Source organism: Canis lupus, chromosome 12, assembly GCF_011100685.1.
Source record: "Canis lupus familiaris isolate Mischka breed German Shepherd chromosome 12, alternate assembly UU_Cfam_GSD_1.0, whole genome shotgun sequence".
NCBI lineage: Eukaryota > Metazoa > Chordata > Mammalia > Carnivora > Canidae > Canis > Canis lupus.
In genome coordinates this window covers 2572978-2595831 of record NC_049233.1, presented here as the reverse complement: position 1 = coordinate 2595831, position 22854 = coordinate 2572978, and the positions used below count along the sequence as shown (strand labels likewise).

At 49.5% G+C, this 22854-nt stretch overlaps 3 protein-coding genes across 3 annotated transcripts; 2 read left to right on the top strand and 1 right to left on the bottom strand.

Annotated features, from left to right (window-relative positions):
• Positions 1 to 2745: 2745 nt before the first annotated feature.
• PSMB9 (proteasome 20S subunit beta 9) lies at positions 2746 to 8368 on the bottom strand. Its single transcript, NM_001048086.1, has 6 exons — positions 8265 to 8368; positions 5839 to 5906; positions 4764 to 4895; positions 3975 to 4104; positions 3588 to 3729; positions 2746 to 2994 (listed from the first exon to the last, which is right to left on the bottom strand). Exons 1-6 carry the CDS (start codon positions 8292 to 8294, stop codon positions 2867 to 2869), a joined length of 630 nt encoding a protein of 209 aa, NP_001041551.1. The 5' UTR covers positions 8295 to 8368; the 3' UTR covers positions 2746 to 2866.
• Positions 8369 to 8705: 337 nt separating this feature from the next.
• Positions 8706 to 16900, top strand: TAP1 (transporter 1, ATP binding cassette subfamily B member). Its single transcript, NM_001284496.2, is given in 11 exon segments — positions 8706 to 9505; positions 9931 to 10045; positions 10196 to 10326; positions 11146 to 11351; positions 11778 to 11975; positions 13036 to 13164; positions 13320 to 13508; positions 14113 to 14286; positions 14748 to 14910; positions 15154 to 15290; positions 16273 to 16900. Coding segments are annotated over 11 exon segments (2253 nt in total). The 5' UTR covers positions 8706 to 8907; the 3' UTR covers positions 16486 to 16900.
• A 1216-nt stretch (positions 16901 to 18116) lies between these two features.
• Positions 18117 to 21508, top strand: PSMB8 (proteasome 20S subunit beta 8). The gene is given in 6 exon segments (NM_001048085.1): positions 18117 to 18285; positions 19060 to 19207; positions 19367 to 19478; positions 19912 to 20041; positions 20418 to 20622; positions 21187 to 21508. Coding segments are annotated over 6 exon segments (831 nt in total). The 5' UTR covers positions 18117 to 18138; the 3' UTR covers positions 21276 to 21508.
• The last annotated feature ends 1346 nt before the right edge of the window (positions 21509 to 22854 follow it).

Here is a 22854-nt window from a genome sequence, read left to right as displayed (position 1 = left end):
CATAGTGATACCACAAGTTTATATGCTATGTTATGCTGTGCTCACTGTAAGTATAGGTACCGTCTGTCACAACACCACTACAGTGTCATTGACTACATTCCCTATGCCGTGCTTTTAAAATGAATCTTTTGAACCTTGTACCTAGTTTCCTTTTCCTCTGTGCTTTCACTACCTTCTAACTCAGAGCCAACTGTTTTCTTACTCAGCTGTAGCTGGGTGATAAATATATGTCCTGTTAAACCGGCTCTCTGGGGAAAAAAAAACAAAACAATTCTGACATGTAATATTCCTGGTTTCTGTAGAATAAATACTTCCATCAAGGCCAACGTGAAGGTACCTGTGGTCAACAACTCTTTCAAAATTACCGAATATGGGATGCCTAGGTGGCTCAGCAGTTGAGTGCTTGCCTTCGGCCCAGGGTGTGATCCTGCGGTCCCAGGATTGAGTCGGGCTCTCTGCATGGAGCCTGCTGCTCCTTCTGCCTGTCTCTGCCTCTCTCTCCGTGTCTCTCATGAATAAATAAATAAAATCTTTAAAAAAAAAACCAAAATTACCAAATATTTTACAATTTGCTCTTGTTAGCCAGCTCCCGTACTCCATTTTTAAAAAGATATTTATTTTGTGGGGAGTCTGGGTGGCTCAGTTGCTTGAGCGTCTGCCTTTGGTTCAAGTCATGATCCCAAGGTCCTGGGATGGAGCCCTGCATTGGGCTCCCTACTCAGCGGGGAGCTTGCTTCTCCCTCGCTCTGTGAGTGTTCTCTCTCTCAAATAAATAAATAAAATCTTTTTAATTTGTATTTTAGTTTGGCACCTTGGCTTTATTATTTCTTAGCTTTATTTTCAGTTTGCCCAGTTTCTTCTTCTCTTTCTTTTTATTTATTTATTTATTTATTTATTTAATTTATGATAGTCACAGAGAGAGAGAGAGAGAGAGAGAGAGAGAGGCAGAGACACAGGCCGAGGGAGAAGCAGGCTCCATGCACCGGGAGCCCGACGTGGGATTCGATCCCAGGTCTCCAGGATCGCGCCCTGGGCCAAAGGCAGGCGCCAAACCGCTGCGCCACCCAGGGATCCCCTTCTCTTTCTTTTTAAATTGTGCCTGTCTCTGGGAGCTGCTACAAGCACTCTTTGGAATAAGGGACAGAAGGATAAGACTCTGGTCAATAAATAAAAAGATAGATTCCTAATTTTAAAAGGCTTAAACCTTAGTTCAGCTCTCAAAGTCCACGCTGTGGTGTTTTGGGTGTGCCTCACGTTTGTGTAGCTCAGGGGTCACCGGTACTTGTGAGAGTTCCAACCTAGAGTTAAGGAATCCCCTTCATCAGTTCCCTCATGTGGGAAACCTCCTACGCTTTCCCACCTCCTGGGCCCCTTTTGTCTGCTTCCTCCATTCCTCTGGCCAGAACCAACTTTGGTGTTTCTCTTGGCAAGTTAGGGCACCGCAGCTTTGTACCCGAGGCCTGACTTCTCAGGGCAAAGCCGGGAGATGAAAGAGGGGGAAAAATGGAAAACCACTCCTGGGCAGTGTCGCTTGTCCAAGTTTGGCTCTCCTTATACCCCACCTGCTTTTGTCTACTTTCTGGAATCCTTCAGCGCCTGCTTTTTGTCTGCTTTCCAGAGTTCCTCTAGTTGTGATCCATGGGAGAGATTGGCTCTTTTTTTTTTTTTTAAGATTTATTTATTTATTTATTTATTTATGATAGACATAGAGAGAGAGAGAGGGCAGAGACACAGGAGGAGGGAGAAGCAGGCTCCATCCCGGGAGCCCAACGCGGGACTTGATCCTGGGACTCCAGGATCGTGCCCTGGGCCAAAGGCAGGCGCCAAACCGCTGAGCCACCCAGGGATCCCTGAAATCGGCTCTTAAACTATTATTTTAAACCTCAAAATAAATTAAATATCATTTAAATTTATTTGATTAGAAAGAACTAACCAATTTATTTGGCTAGAAAGAAGTCAAGTCTCTACAGTTTTCGATTTTCCCCCTCCAAACCAAACACACGCTCCCAAGGACATAGGTTTGTTTGTGGTACTTTTGAATTTATATGTTAAGCCTGAGATCCAGAAAGAAAAGTAGACAGAGGCTCCCTGGGATCTCACTATGATTGCTGTTAAATATACCTCTTAACTGTTTACCTTTTAGGAAAATGGCATTGAATGTTCTAGCTGTAAACCACCTTAGAAGTTGCTCAATACCTTCATTTGACAGAAGAGGAAATGAGAGCTCACAGAAAGTAAATAATTTGTCCTCTCACTTGAGAAGTGCCTGGCAAAGATTGGGGGCCAGAATTTGGCCTGTTTAAAACAGTTACTCAGGCATCTGCTCGTAACTTCCTAAGTGTCAACTACTGTGCTGGGCTAATTATCGCAGATTTCAAGGGAGGACATGATACATGAAGCTTGAGGGAATGAAAGTTTTATGTAATGGGAGAGGAAGGGCATATGATAAAAAAACAAAAAACAAAAAACCCAACTAAATCCCAGTTTTCAGCTTTGAATTCACTGTGACTTTGGTCAAGGGACTTACTTTTTCTAAGCCTTCATCTGTCTGTAAATAGATGTAGTAGTATAAGCTATAAAGGTCTTTTGTTTGTTTCTAAGAGATAAAGCTTATAAGCATTAAGCTAATGCCTTAGTCAGTGTTTTGGCTATTGTTATCATCCTTTGAAATGTACAAATCCCTAAGTTTTAAGCATTTATCTTGTATTGATCTCTAATGTGAATGAAGGCATTGTGAAAGGATATCTAACATCTGGGAGGAAGAAGCCCCCACCTAAACTTCATCCCCCTGAGCACCCATTTTCCATTGACCATACCAGGTTCTGGTCTGAAAGAGTTTATTACAAAATAATGAAGGGAGGACGATTCACTCATCATAGAATTTTGGCAGTTCGTTACCCAAGATTACTTGATAGTCCACACCAGCAGCTGTAATAGTGACCAGGTGGATGACACCCCCACTGGAGCCATCCCGGTTCATGGCCAGAGCGATAGCTGTAGAGGGTTTCAGGGTAGAGAGGGGGAGAGAAAATAACTTAACTTCAGAAATCTTTACATTCCTCTCCCGCTCATATGCTTACTACCACTCTCAGACCTCAAAACCCATCTCTTTGGAACACACATCAAGTAATGTGCTAGTAAATCAACTTAAAAAAAACAACAACAACACAAAACCCTTTATGTGTTACATCTCCTGGTATCCAAACTCAAAACTCCTACCGTGATTGATTTCAAGTTATAAACAGCTAAATGAGCAGCTCAGGAACCATTGGATATTTAACAATTGGCTCTCATGAGCTGGCCCAAGTCAGCTCCAGCACACCACTGATTCTTATAGTAACCGTATATTTGAATTTGAATTTGAATTCTTATAGTAACCGTATATATTTCTGAATATACTCAGAACAGTCCTGGTTGATGCCTTTGGTTCTGAAGTCCCAATTAGTTTAGCATTGTCCTGCTCCTTTCACACTCAAAGTGTTCCAGTTTGGACATTAAATTGAATGGTCACCCATATATTCCTCATACTCTTCTTCCTTCTCATGTTTAAAAATCCCCCCCAGGTACCCTTCCCCTTGGTGAGTTACCATTTGTGGTGAAGCTCCTGCACTCCTCAGGGGACATGCCTGGTTTATAGGCTGCATCCACATAACCGTAGATATAGGTACTGCCAGAGCCACCAATGGCGAAGGGTTGTCGAGTCAGCATTCCTCCCATGGTTCCATACACCTGGGGAAGGCATCCTCAGGTTAGACCATGGAAGCGTCAATCCTCTCCTTGCCACTGAGACAGTCAGCGTGTCTCCGTGTTCTGCAATGAAGCCCCACGGTCTCCTACCCCCATGGGTTGCGATTATACTACACTTTTAGAGGCGGGGTCTTTGGAGCCCATTGCTGGAATGACATATAACCTCGATCGCCCTCTGTAGGGTACTGAGGAACACCAAGGGAGGGTGTACGTGGGAAGACCCTCACCTGGCCCCCGTCTCGTCGGTCCCAGCCAGCTATCATGAGATGTGCAGACAGGTCCTCCCGGTACTTATAACTGATGTTCCTCACCACGTTGGCCGCAGCCAGAACAAGGGGAGGTTCTTCCAGTTCCAACCTAAAAGAAATATTAGTAATAGGGGTCAATAGAGTTTCCTGAAGTTCCCCCCTCCTGTGCCCATTACCATTGTCCCTGCCAGGTGACATGTGAAACCTGAAACCTAGAGCTGCAATAGTTCAAACTCCAGCTCCTCTCCCACATGCACAGGAGGCTGAGTCTCGCACTCGTCCTGACCGGTAAGGAGATTTCAACGTTCTCCTCCTTTACTGCCCCACCCACCCTCTCCCAGTTATATAACTCTGAGCTGCAAGGGCCTTGCCCGTGTGAGTAAAACCAAATAAGCTTTACTTCTGCACTAATGACCTTGGTCTCTCACACAGTAACTGCCTGGCATATGGTGGGCACACCATCATTTTCTTTCTCGCTATTTCTAGTAGGATAGTGATTGACAATTTTCAAGCCATTTTCATATAGATCATTTGATTCTCAACAAAACTGTCCGGTGAGGTAAGGTAGGTACTATTAATTATCTCCACTTTACAGATGTGGAAACCAGGTTTCAAGTGCCAGTTCAAAGCTAATAAAAACAGGAGCCCAAATGAGAAATTTTCATTTTTCATAGCAGTGTTCCTGGAACAGGAATGACACTGTCTCAGGGTTTGCTGGTTGGGAGAACTGTAGTGAGTGTGGACTTGAAGATCCCCAAAGCTTCATACCCATGGAGCTCCAGTTGGTAGGCAGCCATGTCAGCCATGGCCTGGGCATCAGCAGCGGAGCCAGAGAGAGCACAGTAGATGTGTTGGTGTAGTGGGGACAGCTTGTTAAATGCTCGGTTTACCACTGCTTCTCTGCAGGGAAGGAGTCAGCAGGCAGCAACATTAGCAACGCCAGAATTTTTTAGGTTAATCAGTGTTTCCCAAATTTATTTGACAAGAGAAGAGCACTGGAGTCCATGATTTTTTTTTTTTTTTAAGATTTACTCATTTATTTATGATAGACATAGAGAGAGAGAGAGAGAGGCAGAGACACAGGAGGAGGGAGAAGCAGGCTCCATGCCGGGAGCCCAAGGCGGGACTCGATCCCAGGACTCCAGGATCGCGCCCTGGGCCAAAGGCAGGCGCTAAACCGCCGAGCCACCCAGGGATCCCTGAGTCCATGATATTTAATACTTGGATTAAAACAGGAAGAAAAAAACAATCTCAAATAAATGAAACAGAAAGTAATGATCAAAGTTAGACTTATTTTCAGGCTTATATTTAATAATAAAACAAAAAAATAGTAAATTAAGAATAATATTCTTAAGAAATTCTTTGCTCTATCCATCTTGAGAAAGTTTTGTGTTCTATGGGATGTAAAGTAAGTGATATTGACCTAATCCCATATACTCATTTTGCATAGGGGGAAACTGGCCAGAATGGAGGAGACAGAACCAGATCAACATGTGCTGGATGAAAAACCAGAATATCTTCCTGGCAGAGCCATCTTTTCTATCTCTAAACATAAAAGGAAGGCAGGCCCCTGAAATCTTTGCATCCTACCTTCTTCTCATACCCTATCGTTTTATACCCATCCCTGCAGGGACAGGCCACATAAGCTTTTAGGCCCCAGATTCTCCATGAATTTAGGGACCCAAGCACTTGCCCAGTATCTCATTATAGGGGCCTTTCTAAAAGGTTAACTCAGTTTCTGCGAAGCTCCACTTTACTAATAACTTCATGAATGGGTAAGAAAAAATCTGTACTTGGGGCCATTGGCTTCCTTCCAGAAGCATTCACCTTGACTGGTACTTACCCTGCAGACACCCGGGAATCAGAACCCACCACAACACCTCCATCAAACTCTACCGCCATGATGGTTGTCTGTGGAGACACAGAGGATGGAATGTCATAGCAGGATGAGCTTTGATTCCCTCATGTTACAGATGAGGAAACATTCCTAGAGAAAGGAGGTCACCGATTCAAGATCATTTAGCAATTTAGGCCAGAGCAGACTCCCAGTATAGGATATCCCCTCTATCTCTCCACTATCTCCATCTCCTCTCCCAACTGCAGGGGAATGTCAGAGCCTGGTGGTGGCAACAACATAGAAAGAATCCTATCTCTAGGCCCCAACCTTCCTAAGTAGAATCCTTCCCACCATAAGGAGAGAGGTGAGGATGAGGTTTGCAGAGGTAGACATTTGGCTCGGGGCGTGGGGAGGAGGGATGGGGTGCTTCCAATCACTGGTGGGTGAGGCAGCCCCACAAGTGAATGACCACCACATGTGCTTGTTGCTGCAGATGTGGTCAGCCCCAACACAGGGAAGGTTACTCTGACCTTGGGAAACAAGCTCATGTCTTTTTTTTTTTTGGCCCTAATTCTCCACCCCCATACTCCTTAACCAGTTTATTAAGTAACAGAATCAACAAGTGGTATGGTGGTTAGCAGGGTCAGGCATTAAGGAAGGAAGGAGGCAGCCTAGGAACACATGAGTTGGTTTAAAATAAAATAAAAAATGGTTTCATTTAAGGATTTCAGGGACTACTGTGGAGGGGAGGGAGGAGCGGGAGAGAGAGAGAGAGAGAGAGGGGGGGAGGGAGGGGAGGGAAGGAAGGAAGGAAGGAAGGGAGGAAGGAGGAAGAAGGAGAGAGAGAGAGGGGGCAGGGGAGGGAGGGAGGAGGGAGGGAGGGAGGAGGGAGGGGAGGGAGGGAGGGAGGGAGGGAGGGAGGGGGAGGGAGGGGAGGGAGGGGGGAGGAGGGAGGGAGGGAGGGAGGGAGGGGAGGGAGGGAACGGAGAGAAAGCAGGAGAAGGAAGGGAGGACGGAAGGAAGAGGAAGGATGAAGGAAGGAAGGAAGTACGGCGTTATTTTATGTGTCTTTTGTTCTTTATGAATACCGCACCTCACCCACTCAACCCTCCCCCTCTCCTCTCCTCTCCTCTCCTTTCCTTTCCTTTCTCTTTTTGTAGGCTCCATGCCCAGTGCAGAGCCCAGCACAGAGCTTGAACACAGGAGGACCCTGAGATGGATACCTGAGCTGAGATCAAGAGTTAGTTGCTTAACTGACTGAGCCACCGAGGCACCCCTCATTTAAGGATTTCTGATCAAGAGGTCAATGTGCATCTCAGTAGCCAGGGGAAGAGCTCTGTACGAAGAGAGGATTTGCCTGGGGAGTTTGAGTTGACTTTTCAGGCCAAGAAAAGAAATTAAGGAAAAGAATTAAGGAAGGTGAAAGGCATAAGGCTACGTTTTCTACTCCTCTTTGAGTTGCAAAGAGCCTTAAAGATCCTTGGTTCAAATGAAGAAACTGAATCATGGAGGAGGGTGACTGACTAGTCAAGGTCACCTAGAATTAATAGCAGATTGGGACTAACACCCAGGTCTAACTCCCATCTCTTGTTTTGACTTCTGCTTCCTATTTCCCACTGCTCACCTGACAAATGGTTTCAGTGAATCCTCATCACTCTGTGGGTCCGGGCTCCAGGGCCATTGCCCTGCCAGTGCTTTCCCACAGACTGATTCACCATGAATTGAGGGCCATTGAAAAAGGGCAGCCCCACTCCAGAGGTCATTCTCTAAAGTAAAGCCACCCCCAAGCGGACAGTTGTGGCAGGAGTTTGGGAGCAGAAGCCAGGCAGCCTTGGGCAGGCCGGCAGGACACAGGGAAGAGAGCGTGGCAGCCCCTGGGCAGCCAAGCGGGAGCCTTCTTGGGGGAGGATGGGCAAGGGCACCACCGGCTCACAAGGAACCCCCGCTATCTGGGCTGTGGCTCTGGGTAACCCAGCGGCCAGTGTATCAAAGGTGTGTGTGATGAGCTGTCCCCTCCCAATCAGTGCCCACATTGCCCTCGCCCGAGTGCTGCCCTACTTCACCCAGGGAACCATTTCTGCATCAGTTTGCACCTTCTCCACCCCCCTCCCTTGATTTATTCAGCCCCTCTCTATAGTCCGGAGGTGAAAGCGAAAGCGCTTTAGAGCAGCTTCCCTCGCTGCTTGCGCTAAGAGCCAAAGCGCCTGCACCCCCGCCCCCAGCGTCGCGCGCGCAGCGCCTCCGCGGACTCCCGCCGGAGCCCCTCCAGAACAGCGACGCCTGGGTTCGACGCGGGGCACCTCTGCCAGCACTGGCTGGTGCAAACTCCCTCCTCACTGTTGGTCCCCGCGTTCACCCCGCGGGGCCTCTGGGGCCCCCCCGTCGCTCCCCTTCCTCCACCTCTCCGCTGACCCCCCAGCCAGACTCCTCACCCCAGTGTGGACTTCTCCCGCCCGCAGCATCCCGGCGCCGCGCTGCCTGCCGCCTGCGGCGCTGCTCTTCTCCCGGGACCGCGGGCAGCGCGCCCGCTCCAGCCCCGCGCCTTCGCCCCGCCCGCTAGGGGCGCCTGGGTCCTGCGTGAGGCTTCGCGCCCGGCGCTAACCTGCCCGGGGCAGATCTGCCCGGAGACGGGTGACGGAAGGGGCTGGGGTAACACGGTCCGGAGGCTGGCGGGGGCGGGAGAAGCCCGACAAGTGGAATTCGCCAGAGGAAGCAAAGAAAGGAAGGACGGGTGTGCATGATGGAGAAGGTGGGGCCGCAAGGCTGCTCCCCAGAACCTCAGATCTATTTTCCACGCCTTCTCCCAAAATAGTCTGGGCGGGCCTCCCCCTGCAGCCCGGCGGACCTCCCGAGCCGGCGGCCGCTTTCGGTTTCCCTTTCCGCGAAACCTCAGGCTTCAGGCGGCGCGGCCAGAGCCCGCGGGTGCCGGGACTTTCCGAGACCCCGCCGCCGCCCGCCCTGCCCCCCGCTCCCGGCCGTGGGCCTCAGCGCCCTCTCCCCGCACAGCCTCGGGCAGCACCGCGAGCCTCCGGCCCGGCGGGGACGACGGAGACTCCCAGGCCGGGGCGCGACCCCATGGCCGGCTCAGGGCCCCCCAGTCCCGGCGGGCGCCCCTGCGCGCCCCGAGCTCGCCTGGCGTGGCTGGGGGTGGCGCTGCTGCTTCTCGCCGACTGGGCGCTGCTCCGGGAGGCGCTCCCCGCCGTCTGCTCCGTGCTGGTCCCCACGGCGCCGCCCCTGCTCCGGGCCTGGGTGGTGGGCCTGAGCCGCGCGGCTGTGCTGTGGCTGGGCGCCCGCGGCGTGCTCGGGGCGGCGGTGGGCTCCGGAAGCGAAAGCGCGGGACTCGGGGGATGGCTGGCGGCTCTGCAGCCCGCGGCGGCGGCGCTGGGCTTGGCCCTGCCCGGCCTTGCCTTGTTCCGAGAGCTGCGCTCGTGGAGAGCCCCCCGGGATTCCGACAGCCCCAGGCTCCTGCACTGGGGGAGTCGCCTGGATGTGTTCGCCCTCAGTTACTTGGCAGCGTTGTCCGCAGCCGCCCTGTGGCATAAGCTCAGCGGACTCTGGGCGCCGGGAAGGCGGGGGGGTTCAGGGGACGCGGTCCGCCGGCTTCTAGGCTGCCTGGGCTCAGAGATGCGCCGCCTCCCGCTCCTGCTGGCCCTGTTGGTTCTCTCCAGTCTTGGTAAGAGGGTGCAGGGGCAGAGGGGCGGCCACAGGAGCCTGGGCAGGAATCCTACTAAGGGGCAGTGAGATCGGTTGGTGTGGGTTCTGGGAAATGTGGATCAGGGGAAGGCGGCCGGGCTCTGGTCGTGAGAAGACCACTCCAGTGTCTTCTAGGACTAGCCACCCTGGGCAAGTCCTTTTTTCTGGGCAGCATGCCCTATGACCGCTGGTCTTCCTAAATAACCCCCTGAAGGTCTGGTGGGGCTGGGGTTCAGGGTTGTGGGTTCCAGGGTGCAGGGCTGGGTCCTCAGTGTGCTCTTTCTGCCGGCTCCAGGATACTGGTGACAGGTGAAAGAGTCGGATGGGGGAGGAGACAGTCTGGTTGGAACTGATCTGCTTAGACCTGATATTTGTGACTGACCCCTCCCTCCTCTTCCCCTCCAGGGGAAATGGCCATTCCATTCTTCACTGGCCACCTCACTGACTGGATTTTACAAGATGAGACGGCCTCTGCTTTCACACGAAACATAACGCTCATGTCCATTCTCACCACCACCAGGTCTGGGGGCTGCAGCTGGAAGCTGAGGATGGGGGACCCTGAAAAAGAGGGAGCTGGAAGTTGGTGATGCTGTCCAGAGTGCACTTCTCTGGGACCTTCTCTCTGTCCCCTGAATACACCCTGATCCTTCTTCTCCCCATCTCTCTCTAGTGCAGTGCTGGAGTTCTTGGGTGATGGAGTCTATAACAGCATCATGGGTCGTGTGCACAGCCAGGTGCAGGGAGAGGTATTTCAGGCTGTCCTGCGCCAGGAAACAGAGTTTTTCCAACAGAACCAAACAGGTGTTTCATGAAACTCATTACACATCTGTACACTCTTTATATTCCCCATATACCATCTTTTACTTATAACCATGATCTTTCTCTCTCTCACACACACACACACATTGCCACATTGTCATTTCTTATTCTTGGTATACCTCAAGAGTATTATGTTCTTTACCTTCAGAAAAACCTAATTTTTCCATCTAAGATTTTTCCATAAATATATCCCTGTGCGTATATTTAGATAGAAACTATAGAATTTAAGACCTGGAAAATTTTGAGATCACAGAGTCCAATTGCCTATTTTGCAGAGAAGGAACCTGAGGCCCAGACCCTAAATGCTGAAATTGGTATGGTCACATATGGATAGAGATGAGCTTGACAGAACCCATCTTTTGATTCCCAGCCCAGAGCTCAGTAGAGTTTTCTGGACTGCTTTCTAGCAGCACTCTCTGTTTTTTGTCCAGCTTTGTTATGTGACCAGCTCGCCCTCGTGTGCGGCATGGGGTATACATCTTTAAGGAACAGAGATGTGTCAGAGAAATGGAAATTCACATAGGAATCAATTTCTTTATAGTTAAAACGAAAGTCTTTAGCCAGGTTTTTCCTCTCCAATACTCATTCTCCCTGCATGGAGATCCCTAAACTCCCCTATTCCCCTTACCTTGTCCTCCTCAGCCTCCTCAGAACACCATGTTCCTCCCACCCCCTCTACCCCCTCTCCACTCCTCCTCCACCCCCCTCCACCCCCCCTCCCGCCTCCCTGGGTCATTGCTAGTCCCTCCCACCACTCTGAACCTCTCATTCATCCTCTCTCTTCTCCCCAACCCCTGGTAGGAGCCATCACTTCTCGGGTGACAGAGGACACATCCACCCTGAGTGAGTCTCTGAGTGAGAAGCTGAGCCTATTGCTGTGGTACCTGGTACGGGGGCTGTGTCTCTTGGGGCTCATGCTCTGGGAGTCACTGTCCCTCACCATGGTCACCGTGGTCACCCTGCCTCTGCTTTTCCTTCTGCCTGAGAAGCTAGGAAGATGGCACCAGGTATGTCCAGGGAGTTGCAGTCCTTCATTTCCCAGATTGGGTGGATTTAACTCCTCTGAGGTTTCTTTCCTGGCACCCTCAAGTGATTCCCCATCTCCATGGGACTCCCTTTCCCCGTAGTCCATGTCCCCAGATTGCTCAGTGTTGGGCTCCATACTCTCTGTGTCTTCTAACTTCTGCCCACAATCCATCTTTATGAACATGATCACCACTCTCAAGATTATGATTCCCTGTGACCCTTCTCAGTAAAAATTTCCTCTCCACTGTAACTCTTCAGTATCCAGGAGGTATAACTGTGCCCCTTTCTCGTTCCTTCATCTACCTGCCTCTTCTCACCTTTAATCTCCGACTAAGCAACTCAGGTGCTAGTAGTGTCCCTGATGGCTTGCCAACCCTGGGTGACAGTTCTTGTCCATGTCTCCGCAGGTGTTGTCCACACAGGTGCAGACATCTCTGGCAGAGTCTAGCCAGGTGGCCATTGAGGTGCTGTCAGCAATGCCCACAGTCCGGAGCTTTGCCAATGAGGAGTGTGAGGCCCAGAAGTTTAGCCAAAAGCTGCAGAAAATGAATACCCTCCATCAGAAGGAGGCTCTGGCCTATGCAGTCAACCTCTGGATCACCAGTGTGAGCACCTGGAGAAGAATGCCTGTTCCCTTGTCCCTGAGATGCCTCGACTCCATTCCCTTTTCCATTAATCCTGCTCCACACACCCCGGCAGTGGTTTGGTGTTCTCATCCTAGCAGGCTGGAGCTCAATTACCCTACCTAGTGTTCTTAACTGCCTCCCTCTTTTTTAGACCCGCTGGATGGCTTCATGTCACCATGGTACACTGAATCCACCCCGCGCCATCTTTTGGGGAGATGCCCTATCTTCCAGTCACAGGGCTTCCCTTTGCCTCTCAGGCAGAACTCGGGGAATCATAAATTCCTGTACCTGTGCCAGCATCATGCTGGGACTATGTGGATGTGCTAGTGAGAGCCATGGGAATAGCAGAAGCCAAGGGTGAGGGACATCTGTTACATCATTGAAAGAGTCTGAGAGCAGCATTCAGGAATCCTGGCTCAATGCTGCCACTTACTAGCTCTGTGACCATGGGCTAGTAACTTATTTTCTCTTGAGATTGTTTCCTAATTTTATTTTTATTTTTTAAAAAAGATTTATATATTTATTTGAGAGAGAGAGTGAGCAGAAGCAGGGGGTGGGGCAGAGGGAGAGGGAGAGGGCAAACAGACTCCCTGCTCAGTGGGGAGCCCAATGCAGAGCTCCATATCAGGACCCTGGGATCATGACCTGAGCCGAAACCAAGAGTCGGATGTTCAACCGACTGCACCCCCCAGGTGCCCATGTTTTCTCATTTTTAAAAGTGGGAATAGTATAACCTTGTTTGTAGGATTCTTGCTATGAATAGTAGATGACATTACATTAATAAAAGCCTTTTGTGAGGAGCCACATGCTCCTCACACAAGACGACAGCAGTGATGGGGAGGACAGTCATAGTTGAGCAAGACTCCATGGAGCCTCCACTGGTGCATGCTTCCTTTACCCCTGTGGTGCCTCCTACTGTTACCTGGGGGAAAAGAACTTGATATCTCCATAATGCTAATGAGTCTGCTTCTTTGCACCCCCTTCTAGATTTTTCAACCACAATCCCTCCCCTCCCCCCACCCCCGTGGTCTTTTCACAGATCTCAGGGATGCTGCTGAAGGTGGGAATTCTATACATAGGTGGGCAGCTGGTGACAAATGGGACTATAAGCAGCGGGAGCCTTGTCACGTTTATTCTCTACCAGATCCAGTTCACCTCAGCTGTGGAGGTGAGAGCCTTCCATTGTCACTACCCAGGGTTTTTCGTTCCTGGGTCTCGTCACCGTCTGTGTCACCTTCCTTCCATTCTTTATCCTTGTCATATCACATAAATCTGGCAAGCAGATTTGTTTTCCTCTTCTCAGTAGTTGTACCGCTCCTCCAGGCACTATTCTCCACCTACCCCAGTGTACAGAAGGCTGTGGGCTCCTCAAAGGAAATATTTGAATACCTGGGCCGGATCCCTCGCTGTCCTGCCAGTGGTGTCTTGACTTCTTTAAATTTGGAGGGCCTTGTCCAGTTTCAAGATGTCTCCTTTGCCTACCCAAACCATCCGGATGTCCCAGTGCTGCAGGTACAACTTACCAATCCTTGTTTTCCACCAGCCTCACTCTCACCTCTACCATCCTAAACTTTGGTCCTGTCTTCAGCCTGCCTAACACAAGGTCCAGATAGATCCTTTCTAACTTCCTAACCCCTCAAAGGCAAAGATGAGCCCCGTCTACTCCATACAACTGCCCCAAACTCTAGAATGGCTTGGATTTCTAAGGGGGGACGGGAGAAGAGGCTCTCCGGGAGAAGAGTCTTACATCCCAAGAAACTGCTAAAGCAAAATCTGCCTCTCATCTTCTATCTCTTCCTTTTCTTTCCATTTGTAATTTAGAATGGGATTTTTTTTTTCTTTCTGTTTTCTCATGACATCTGATATCAAGGGTGTGACATAGTGGTGCTTGGTCTTTGCTCTGGCCTTTGCCTCACCATCCATCTCTACTCCTTGGGGAGCCATCATCCCTGAGGAACAGAAATCTATGCCTGTGGGAGAGTAGGAATTGCTATGTTTTTCCAATTTCCCCCCCTTTCTTCCTAGGGGTAAGACCTCATGCCATGTAATAAGACAATGAAGCCTCAAGGTTAAAGGCTTTACTGTGTCTCTTATTTTTTGATTCTCTGGCCTCCAGGCGCTGACATTCACCCTTCGTCCTGGTGAGGTGATAGCGCTGGTGGGGCGCAATGGGTCTGGGAAGAGCACTGTGGCTGCCCTGCTGCAGAATCTGTACCAGCCCACTAAGGGGCAGCTGCTGCTGGATGGAGAGCCCCTTCCCCAATATGAGCACCGCTACCTGCACACACAGGTGAGCAAGAAGATGGCAGAGGGGAGGGCAGGGGACATCAAATGAGAACTCTCACTGAACACTCTCACCGAGCACTCTGAAAGGAGGACCCGGGAATGACAGACCGTGGGTGGAGATGGGGTGTCAGGAGAGAGAGAGTAATTTTGTGATATGCTTTCAATAAAGATTTTGAGTTGTCAATCTCTAGATAACCATACTCCTATGTTCCTTGTTCTATGACTCTTTTTTTTTAAAGATTTTATTTATTTATCCATGAGAGACAGAGAGAGATTGAGAGAGAGAGAGAGAGAGAGAGAGAGAGAGAGGCAGAGACACAGGCAGAGGGAGAAGCAGGCTCCATGCAGGGAGCCTGACATGGGACTCAATCCGGGATCTCCAGGATCAGGCCCTGGGCTGAAGGCAACGCTAAACTGCTGAGCCACCTGGGCTGCCCCTATGACTCTTCATGTATTTTGTCCTAGGTGGCTGCAGTGAGACAAGAGCCACAGCTATTTGGAAGGAGTTTTAGAGAAAATATTGCCTATGGCCTGGTCCAGAAGCCAACTATGGAGGAAGTCATAGCTGCTGCCATGGTGTCTGGAGCCCATAGTTTCATCTCTGAACTCCCGCAGGGCTATGACACAGGTGCTTTTTCAGCTCATATCCCCTCCCAGACATCTTCGCTGGAACTTTTATTCTGTAGTTCTTCCAACCCCCTGACATCACTTTGAAGCTGTAGGATCTTGTTCCTATGGGCTTCCTCATTCTCAGAACTTGTTCACCTTCCCTATCCAGCTGTATCCATCAGTCCTTGGTGTGTATATGTGTGAGTGTATATGTGGAGGTGTGTGGGTTATCCAGCCCTCACCTTGGCTCTTGTCTCTGCAGAGGTGGGCGAGGCTGGGAGCCAGCTCTCAGGGGGTCAGCGACAGGCAGTGGCCTTGGCTCGAGCATTGATCCGGAAACCACGTGTACTCATCCTAGATGATGCTACCAGTGCCCTTGATGCAAACAGCCAGTTGCGGGTGAGAGACATTTTGTTAGTGACTACTATATCCCTACCTCCCCAATCTTCCTTCCTTCACTTATGGTTGTACTAGCATAATTATCTAAATCAATCCTTGCAATCCTCAGTTCCCAATAGCTGCTCCCCAAGATCCAATTCAAAGAGACTGTCTAAAGATTCTAAATCTCTGAAGCCAAACATAAGAAGACCATCTTAATTATATATATATATATATTTTTTTAATTTTATTTATTTATTCATAAGAGACACAGAGAGAGCCAGAGACACGGGGAGAAAGAGAGGCAGGCTCCCTGCAGGAAGCCTGATGTGGAACTCGATCCCAGGACCCTGGGACCATGCCCCAAGCCGAAGGCAGACACTCAACCACTGAGCCACCCAGGCATCCTGACCATCCTAATAACATTAATGTCAGTTGAGCTCTTACTCTTTTATTGTGTGCCAGACATGCTGCTAAGCCCTTTCTTTCTACTATCTCATTCATTTATTCATCGTGAATGCCTGTGAGCTGGGGCATTGTTATCCTCATACTATAGAGGATAAAAAGGGGACAAAGAGGTTGAATGACCTACTCAATGTCATTGAGTTGTTGAGTAGCAGAGCATGGACCCAGAGTCAAGCCTGCCTGACCTGAATGCTCATTCTTTTTGCCACTGAGTTATGTTTCTTTTAAAACAGAATATAAAAAAAATACAACAGAATATAAAATTCCCAGTTTATACATAGAGAGGAGAGACTATTTGATACCCTTCCCTCTTTTCTTATGGGTTTCATCTTAGGACTCTTAACTTTTATTCTACTGTTGCCACCTCATGTAAATAGTCTTTAATAAGTCAAAAGTCAGACAGAGAAGCATTCAGAACAAGAATCTTCGATTCTTTGGGGCTGTTGGCACAGGTGGCAGTGATGCTGGTGAGAGCTGTCTGGGCTCTGGAACACAGGTGTCTCCCTGGGCTCTTGACAGAGTCTGTGTCTTTTCTCAGGTGAAGCAGCTCCTGTACAAAAGTCCTGAGCGGCGCTTTCGGTCTGTGCTTCTTATCACCCATTGTCTCAGCTTGTTGGAGCAGGCTGACCAAATCCTCTTTCTGGAAGGAGGCACCATCTGTGAAGCAGGAACCTACCGGCAACTCATGGAGAGGAGGGGATGCTTCTGGACCATGATGCAGGCTCCTGGCGGGTCAGGTGTTCCGGAATGAAAGACTGCTTAGACCTGCATAGGCTATCTCCCTCCCTTCTTTTCACCTCTCTAATGGAGAATTTGGGAACAAAGGGCTTACCAGAGCTGCACAGGAGGCAGCTGCTTCTAGGAGGAGTGACATCCTAGAGCACAGCTCCATAACTGATACCTAAAATTCTGCCATGAGTGTTGTGCCCTCTCCAAACAACTCTTGATGATGCAGATTTCTTGGAAGAAAACAGGATCTAGAACACCTTAGTGTAACTGAGTGTAGAGCCAGGATTTTGGTGTTGATAGAACCCCGAAAATAAGAACTTTAATAGGTACAGAGAAGGGAAGATCGGCTACTTTCCAATATGGCTAAAGTCATATGCTGACCCATAACACACTCTGGATTCTTGATATTTATAATAAAACTGATACTGGTGTTTCGTACTGTGGTTTCTCATGTGTTCAGGATACCAAATGGCTCATCAACATACCATACCAAATGGCTCATCAGCTTCTGCAATGCATTTTTCTGGTGTCGCCCTCCTTCAGCAGCCCCAATGCTGTTCACAGTCCTAAGTGGGCCATCTCCTCCCTTAAGTTTTCTGTTTCCTACGGTTGCCCCCACCACTTTCCCATGCCCCCACGTCTGCCCTTAGGATGAACCAGAGTGGGATATGGCACCCTCCAGGCACTAGCAGCTGCAGCTGCAGAAAGCCCTGGCCTTTCTGAAGTAGAAGATGGAGTGAGCGTAGCTAGAGGAAGTGCAAGCGCGCCGACCGAGAAACTGACTCTACCACCTCCCCCGCCCTGGTCCTTTCCCCGGAGTGCTCGCCCCTCTCAGACGTGACACCTGCCGGGTCCTTTCAGCATAATGGGCGGGGTTGTCTAGTGAGTCTCGTCCATTCTGGGAGGGCCTCGGTGTGTGACGTCAACAGTTGCCGGGTAGGTTAGGCCCAGCCGGGTTGCAAGGAGGGGCGGCGTTTAGAGGAGTTCCTCGGTGGCGCTCAGAGGAGCGAGAGTCCTGCGAGGAGGTGCGCGCACAGAGGGCGGTTCTTGCGGGTGGCCATAGGTTAGGGAGCCCGTTGGACGAGGAGAGGCCCTGAAGGACCAAGTCCAAAGATTCAGAGACTGCGTCCTCGCCCTGGTGCCGCCTTCCCCACATTGCGAGTATATTCTGCTGCCGGTTGCCCCAGAACCTGCCCTCAAGACTCACTGCCCCCACCTACTCCTCTTTCCCCGACTTTTATAAAATGATGTTCCTACGAACGCCCCAAGCCCCGGAGGTGAAAGTGCCCCCAGCTTCTTGCTGACTCGCAGCTTTCTGGTCCAGGCTAACTAAGCGCTGGGGCGGTAACAGCCCCACCCCACGTCGTAGCCGCTCCAGGGGTCACCCGGTGGCGTGCTGGTGCGCCCACCGGGATCTCCGCGCCAAGGCGGCTCTCGAGCCGCTCGCTCCCCGTCTCCTCTTCTTCTGACAGTCTATCACGCTTTGCTCCCCGACCTCCGTAAGGGCGGAGAGAGAAGCCTGTTCCCAGTATGATACCCCTGGTCTCCAGCCGCCCACTGGCCTCTTCTTGGAAAGGGCAGGGGGATGTGGAAGAAATTCTGGTTCCCTCCCCTTAGGGCTGCGGGGCTTTCGCTTTCGCTTCCTTCTCCGACGATTTCTGGGCCTTCGGCGACAATGGCGCTGCTGGAGGTGTGCGGAGCCCCCCGAGGGCTGCGGAAGGCTTGCGCTGTCCCCGCCTTGGGAAGCCAGCTGCGCTCGGACCCCGGACACTACAGTTTCTCCCTCCGAGCTCCGGAGCTCGCCGTCCCCCGGGGAATGCAGGTCGGGGCTCCGAAGCAAACCGGGGCGGGGAAGGGGCGTGTGTGTGTGTTAGCAGGCGGGGAGGAGGGCGCAGAGGAGTGGAGGGTCGCCCTTGAGACCACCCAGACGCCGGGAACCCAGGGGAGGGGGCATCCTTTAGTGAAGGAGAACCTTCCAGAACCCGGTGCCAGGGAGGAGGCCACGTGGGAATTGGGGCTGACCGCTTGAGGGTTAGAAAAGATTAGGACAAAGAGTTGGAGGTGTGGTGGAGGGAGACCAGAGGGAGACCAGAATCGCCAAGCCTTTCTCCTGGGGCTTTCCTTTGCTCTAGGGGCTGTGGAGTGCCTCGGACCGGGGAACTTTGACTGTTGGCCTCTCTCAGCCACTCAACGTTGTGTGTCTTGGCTCAATCACTTCATTTAGGTCTGGGGCGTCGCTTCCGTAAAATGGGGGGATATTATTAATAAGACGTGTTGTGAGGGTTAAATGACCTATGAATGGAAAAAAAAAAAGCATTAAAGTCGGCCTTAAAATGTTTAGTTATGGTTAACATTTATTTCCTTTCTTATCCATTGAGTTGGAAGATGGAAAAGGCTGGCGTCACCTGCTGCTTCTTTTCCTTTTCCCAAGTCACATCCTTGTAGAGATGGGTTATTAACTCTTCCGGTTGTTAATGGTTGGAGAATTTCTGCCTATCTTCTCACTCCCAAATCCTAGTAAATCCTTATCCTTTCTTAGAGCCCTGTGTTTCAGAAGTTTGCAGTGCCCATTTCTCTGCTTTTTCTCTCTCATTAGCCCACTGAATTCTTCCAGTCCCTTGGTGAGAATGGAGAAAAGAACATTCGGAAGGAGATGGTCCATGGCACCACCACACTGGCCTTCAAGTTCCAGCATGGAGTGATTGTGGCGGTGGATTCTCGGGCTACTGCTGGGAATTATATTAGTGAGTGTGTGTGTTCCCCCCGGTAGAATATGGGGAGCTGGGGCGCCTCTCAGCAGGAACCCAACATCTACACCAAAGCAGAAGAAGATACTGATTTTGGACACACAGGGAGAGCTGTGGGGGTCAATCTACCTCTCTCAAAACTCCATCTTCTTGCAGGCTCCTCAAGGGTTAACAAGGTGATTGAGATTAACCCTTCCCTGCTTGGCACCATGTCTGGCTGTGCTGCAGACTGTCAGTACTGGGAGCGTCTGCTGGCCAAAGAGTGCAGGTAGGCCAGGCCTCTTATTGCTCTCCTAAGCCCAGTGGTCAGTCCTGGATCCTGGAACCTCCAGATCACTGCTGCTCATCCTTTCGCCCCTGTGCTAATGTAGCATTTTGGTACTAATGTAGCATTTCACAAAAGAGCCTTTTGGTGATTAAAAACCTTGTCCCAGATCTCAGCTTACTCTTGCCAATAAGCCAGATAATTTATCAGTTATTTAGCACTGACATCATCAACCCTGGTGGGACAGTGTCATTTACTAGGATTTCTTTATGTGGTTTAGATTCTTTAAATTCCAGATCTCTCCCTGATCCCAAAACCATTCTTCTTAAATGCTTGTCTCTTTAATTATTTCCTGCACATCAAGTGGGCTGCTCAGACAGCTAGCCTTCTCCTGCCACCTCTGAATCTGCTGCCCCCACCACCCTGTTGTACCCAGGCTGTACTACCTGCGGAACGGGGAGCGTATCTCAGTGTCAGCAGCCTCCAAACTGCTCTCCAACATGGTGTACCAGTACCGGGGCATGGACCTCTCCATGGGCAGTATGATCTGTGGCTGGGATAAGAAGGTACGTGCTCTCCATTCTTCATATTCCCCCTCAACTGATGAGGGACCAGATTCCCCATGATACACTTCCATCCCCTCGCTTAAAGGATGGGTGGCACATAGAACACTGGGTCATAGAATTGTTCCAGCATATCCATGGACTATTTCTGGGTCCAGATATGGACCATTGTTTTGTAAGCTTGTTCCTTTTTTTGAAATAGCTGATTCCAACTTTTTCCCCCTATGGTTCTATGGTTGTTACTAAAGTGCTCTCCTAGTTCAAATGTTCCTGGGTAGTTCTTATTCTTTTATCCACTTTTTATGGCTCACACTTGAACCTGTAAGTTACTAAAAACTCCCTCTCCGACTCCAACTTGGAAACTTCTTGCTTCCTATAGGGTCCTGGACTCTACTATGTGGATCAAAATGGGACTCGGCTCTCAGGAAATATGTTCTCCACTGGCAGTGGGAGCACTTATGCCTATGGGGTCATGGATAGTGGCTATCAGCCCAGTCTCAGCCCTGAAGAGGCCTATGAACTGGGCCGCAGGGCTATTACTTATGCCACCCACCGAGACAGCTATTCTGGCGGTATTATCAACAGTAAGAAACCAATGCTACCACCCTCCTGGGTGGGGAAGGGGGATTTGAGATTGGGAGAGTTAGAGGAGGCAGAGTGGTAGAGATAAATAAATAAATCTTTAAAAAGGAAAGAAAGAAAGAAAGAAAGAAAGAAAGAAAGAAAGAAAGAAAGAAAGAAAGAAAGAAAGAAAAAAGAAATAAAGAAAATCTTTTTAAAGATTTATTTATTTATTTTAGAGAGAGAGAGAGAGAGAGAGCACATGTGTGAGAGTGGTGGGCGGGGAGGGCAGAGGGTGAGAATCTTCAAGTTGAACCCACGCTGAGGGCAGAGCCTGATGAGGGGCTCGAACTCACAACCCTGATATCATGACCTGAGCCAAAACCAAGAGTCAGATGCTTAACGGACTGAACCACTCAGGCATGAGGAGGAGGTTTTTGGCATCCAAAGAGGGGCATTGAAGTGTCAGTAATAAAGTATGTGTTGAGGGTATGTTTGGGCCTATGATGTTGTCATCTTCCACATAACATCATTGACAGGAACTTGAAGTGAAAGGTGACTCCATGTTCATTCTCATTTGCCTACAGTGTACCACATGAAGGAAGATGGTTGGGTGAAAGTGGAAAGTACAGATGTCAATGAACTACTGCACCAATACCAAGAGGCCAATCAGTAACAGGGGTGGCTGGGCATGCCTTTTCTGGCAAAACCTGGTCAACTCAGGGGCTTGGGTTGGCTTATACCCCAGAGCAAAGGGAAGCCTAACCTGAGCCCTGAGGGAAAGAACCAGGGGCCAGTGGGGGTAGGATAGAGTTTACCTTCTTGTGTGTTCTCTTGTTTCAGGTAGTTCCCCCCTACCCCACCCTCTGGGTGCCCCACTAAGTAGAATAAAGGAAAATGGTTATAAATTCATTTGTGTCTTGGGTGAGTGGGGTTGGGGCTGGGATTGTGGGAAGGGGATGGGAGATAGAAAGGCTTTCCCTGAGAAGAGACTTGAACCCCAACCTACGAAATGGGGCCTCACCAAATATTTCTCTTGGGTTTTCCTTCCGAGCTCATTTCTCCATGCCCTCAGGAAGGTCAGTCAAGATCTGTGGACACATACGTGCCATTTAATTTAGGTCAGGGTTCTCCTTATAGGGACACAACCTGAAGACTCCTGTGTGGTCCATTATTAATGGTTTGGGTGTCTGGGAGTAGAGTGCTAGACCAACTGTCTTTGAGTTTGTGGAGTCCACTGAAAAAGCTTCTATTTCACATGTCTATGGTGATTGTAAGCATGATACATTTACTTCAAATAATAGTTTGGGGACACTGGATATTCAATGCAAAGTTGGACATTAGGGGTTCAATTTCATGATGTGTCATGCTCAATTGCAAGATGACAAGACCATGATTGAAGAGGAAGAGGACTGCCTCCCCGAGGAGGGAGATATGAGGGAAAAGTAAGCAGGTTAGGAAAATGAGACAGACATAATGAGGTTTTCTGAATCATGCTGGAGCTGCAAGGAGCACAGACAATGTCACCTCTTAGGGAGAGTGAGGCAAAGAAAAAACTTGAAAGTAGTTAGCAGCTGAATACAGAGCTTGCTTCCTACCCCCACCCCACCCCCCATTTTGAAGAGATTCTTAAAATCCCAGAATGGCAAGGTTGGAGAAATTTTAATAATCCTCTACTTCAAATACCCCTCCACCCCTGCCTTTAAACTAGAAGGAACTCACTGGTAAACATACTAGTAACATTTCAAAAGGGTGGTTTGGAATTCAAGTGATCCTTCCTTTGGGGATATTTTGAGTTGGAGAGGCAAATTTCTTTTTTCTTTCTTTTCTTTTCTTTTCTTTTCTTTTCTTTTCTTTTCTTTTCTTTTCTTTTCTTTCTTTCTTTCTTTCTTTCTTTCTTTCTTTCTTTCTTTCTTTCTTTCTTTCTTTCTTTCTTTCTTTCTTTCTTTCTTTCTTTCTTTCTTTCTTTCTTTCTTTCTTTCTTTCTTTCTTTCTTTCTTTCTTTCTTTCTTTTCTTTCTTCTTCCCTTCAGGTTTTATTTATTTATTCATAAGAGACACACACAGAGAGGCAGAGATATAGGCAGAGGGAGAAGCAGGCTCCCTGCAGAGAGCCTGATGTGGGACTTGATTTTGGGACCCTGAGATCAGAACCTGAGCCAAAGGCAGATACTCAACCACTGAGCCACCCAGGTACCACACTCCACCTTTTTAAAGATTTTATTTTGGGGAAGTAGTTTCAATCTGAAGAGCTAT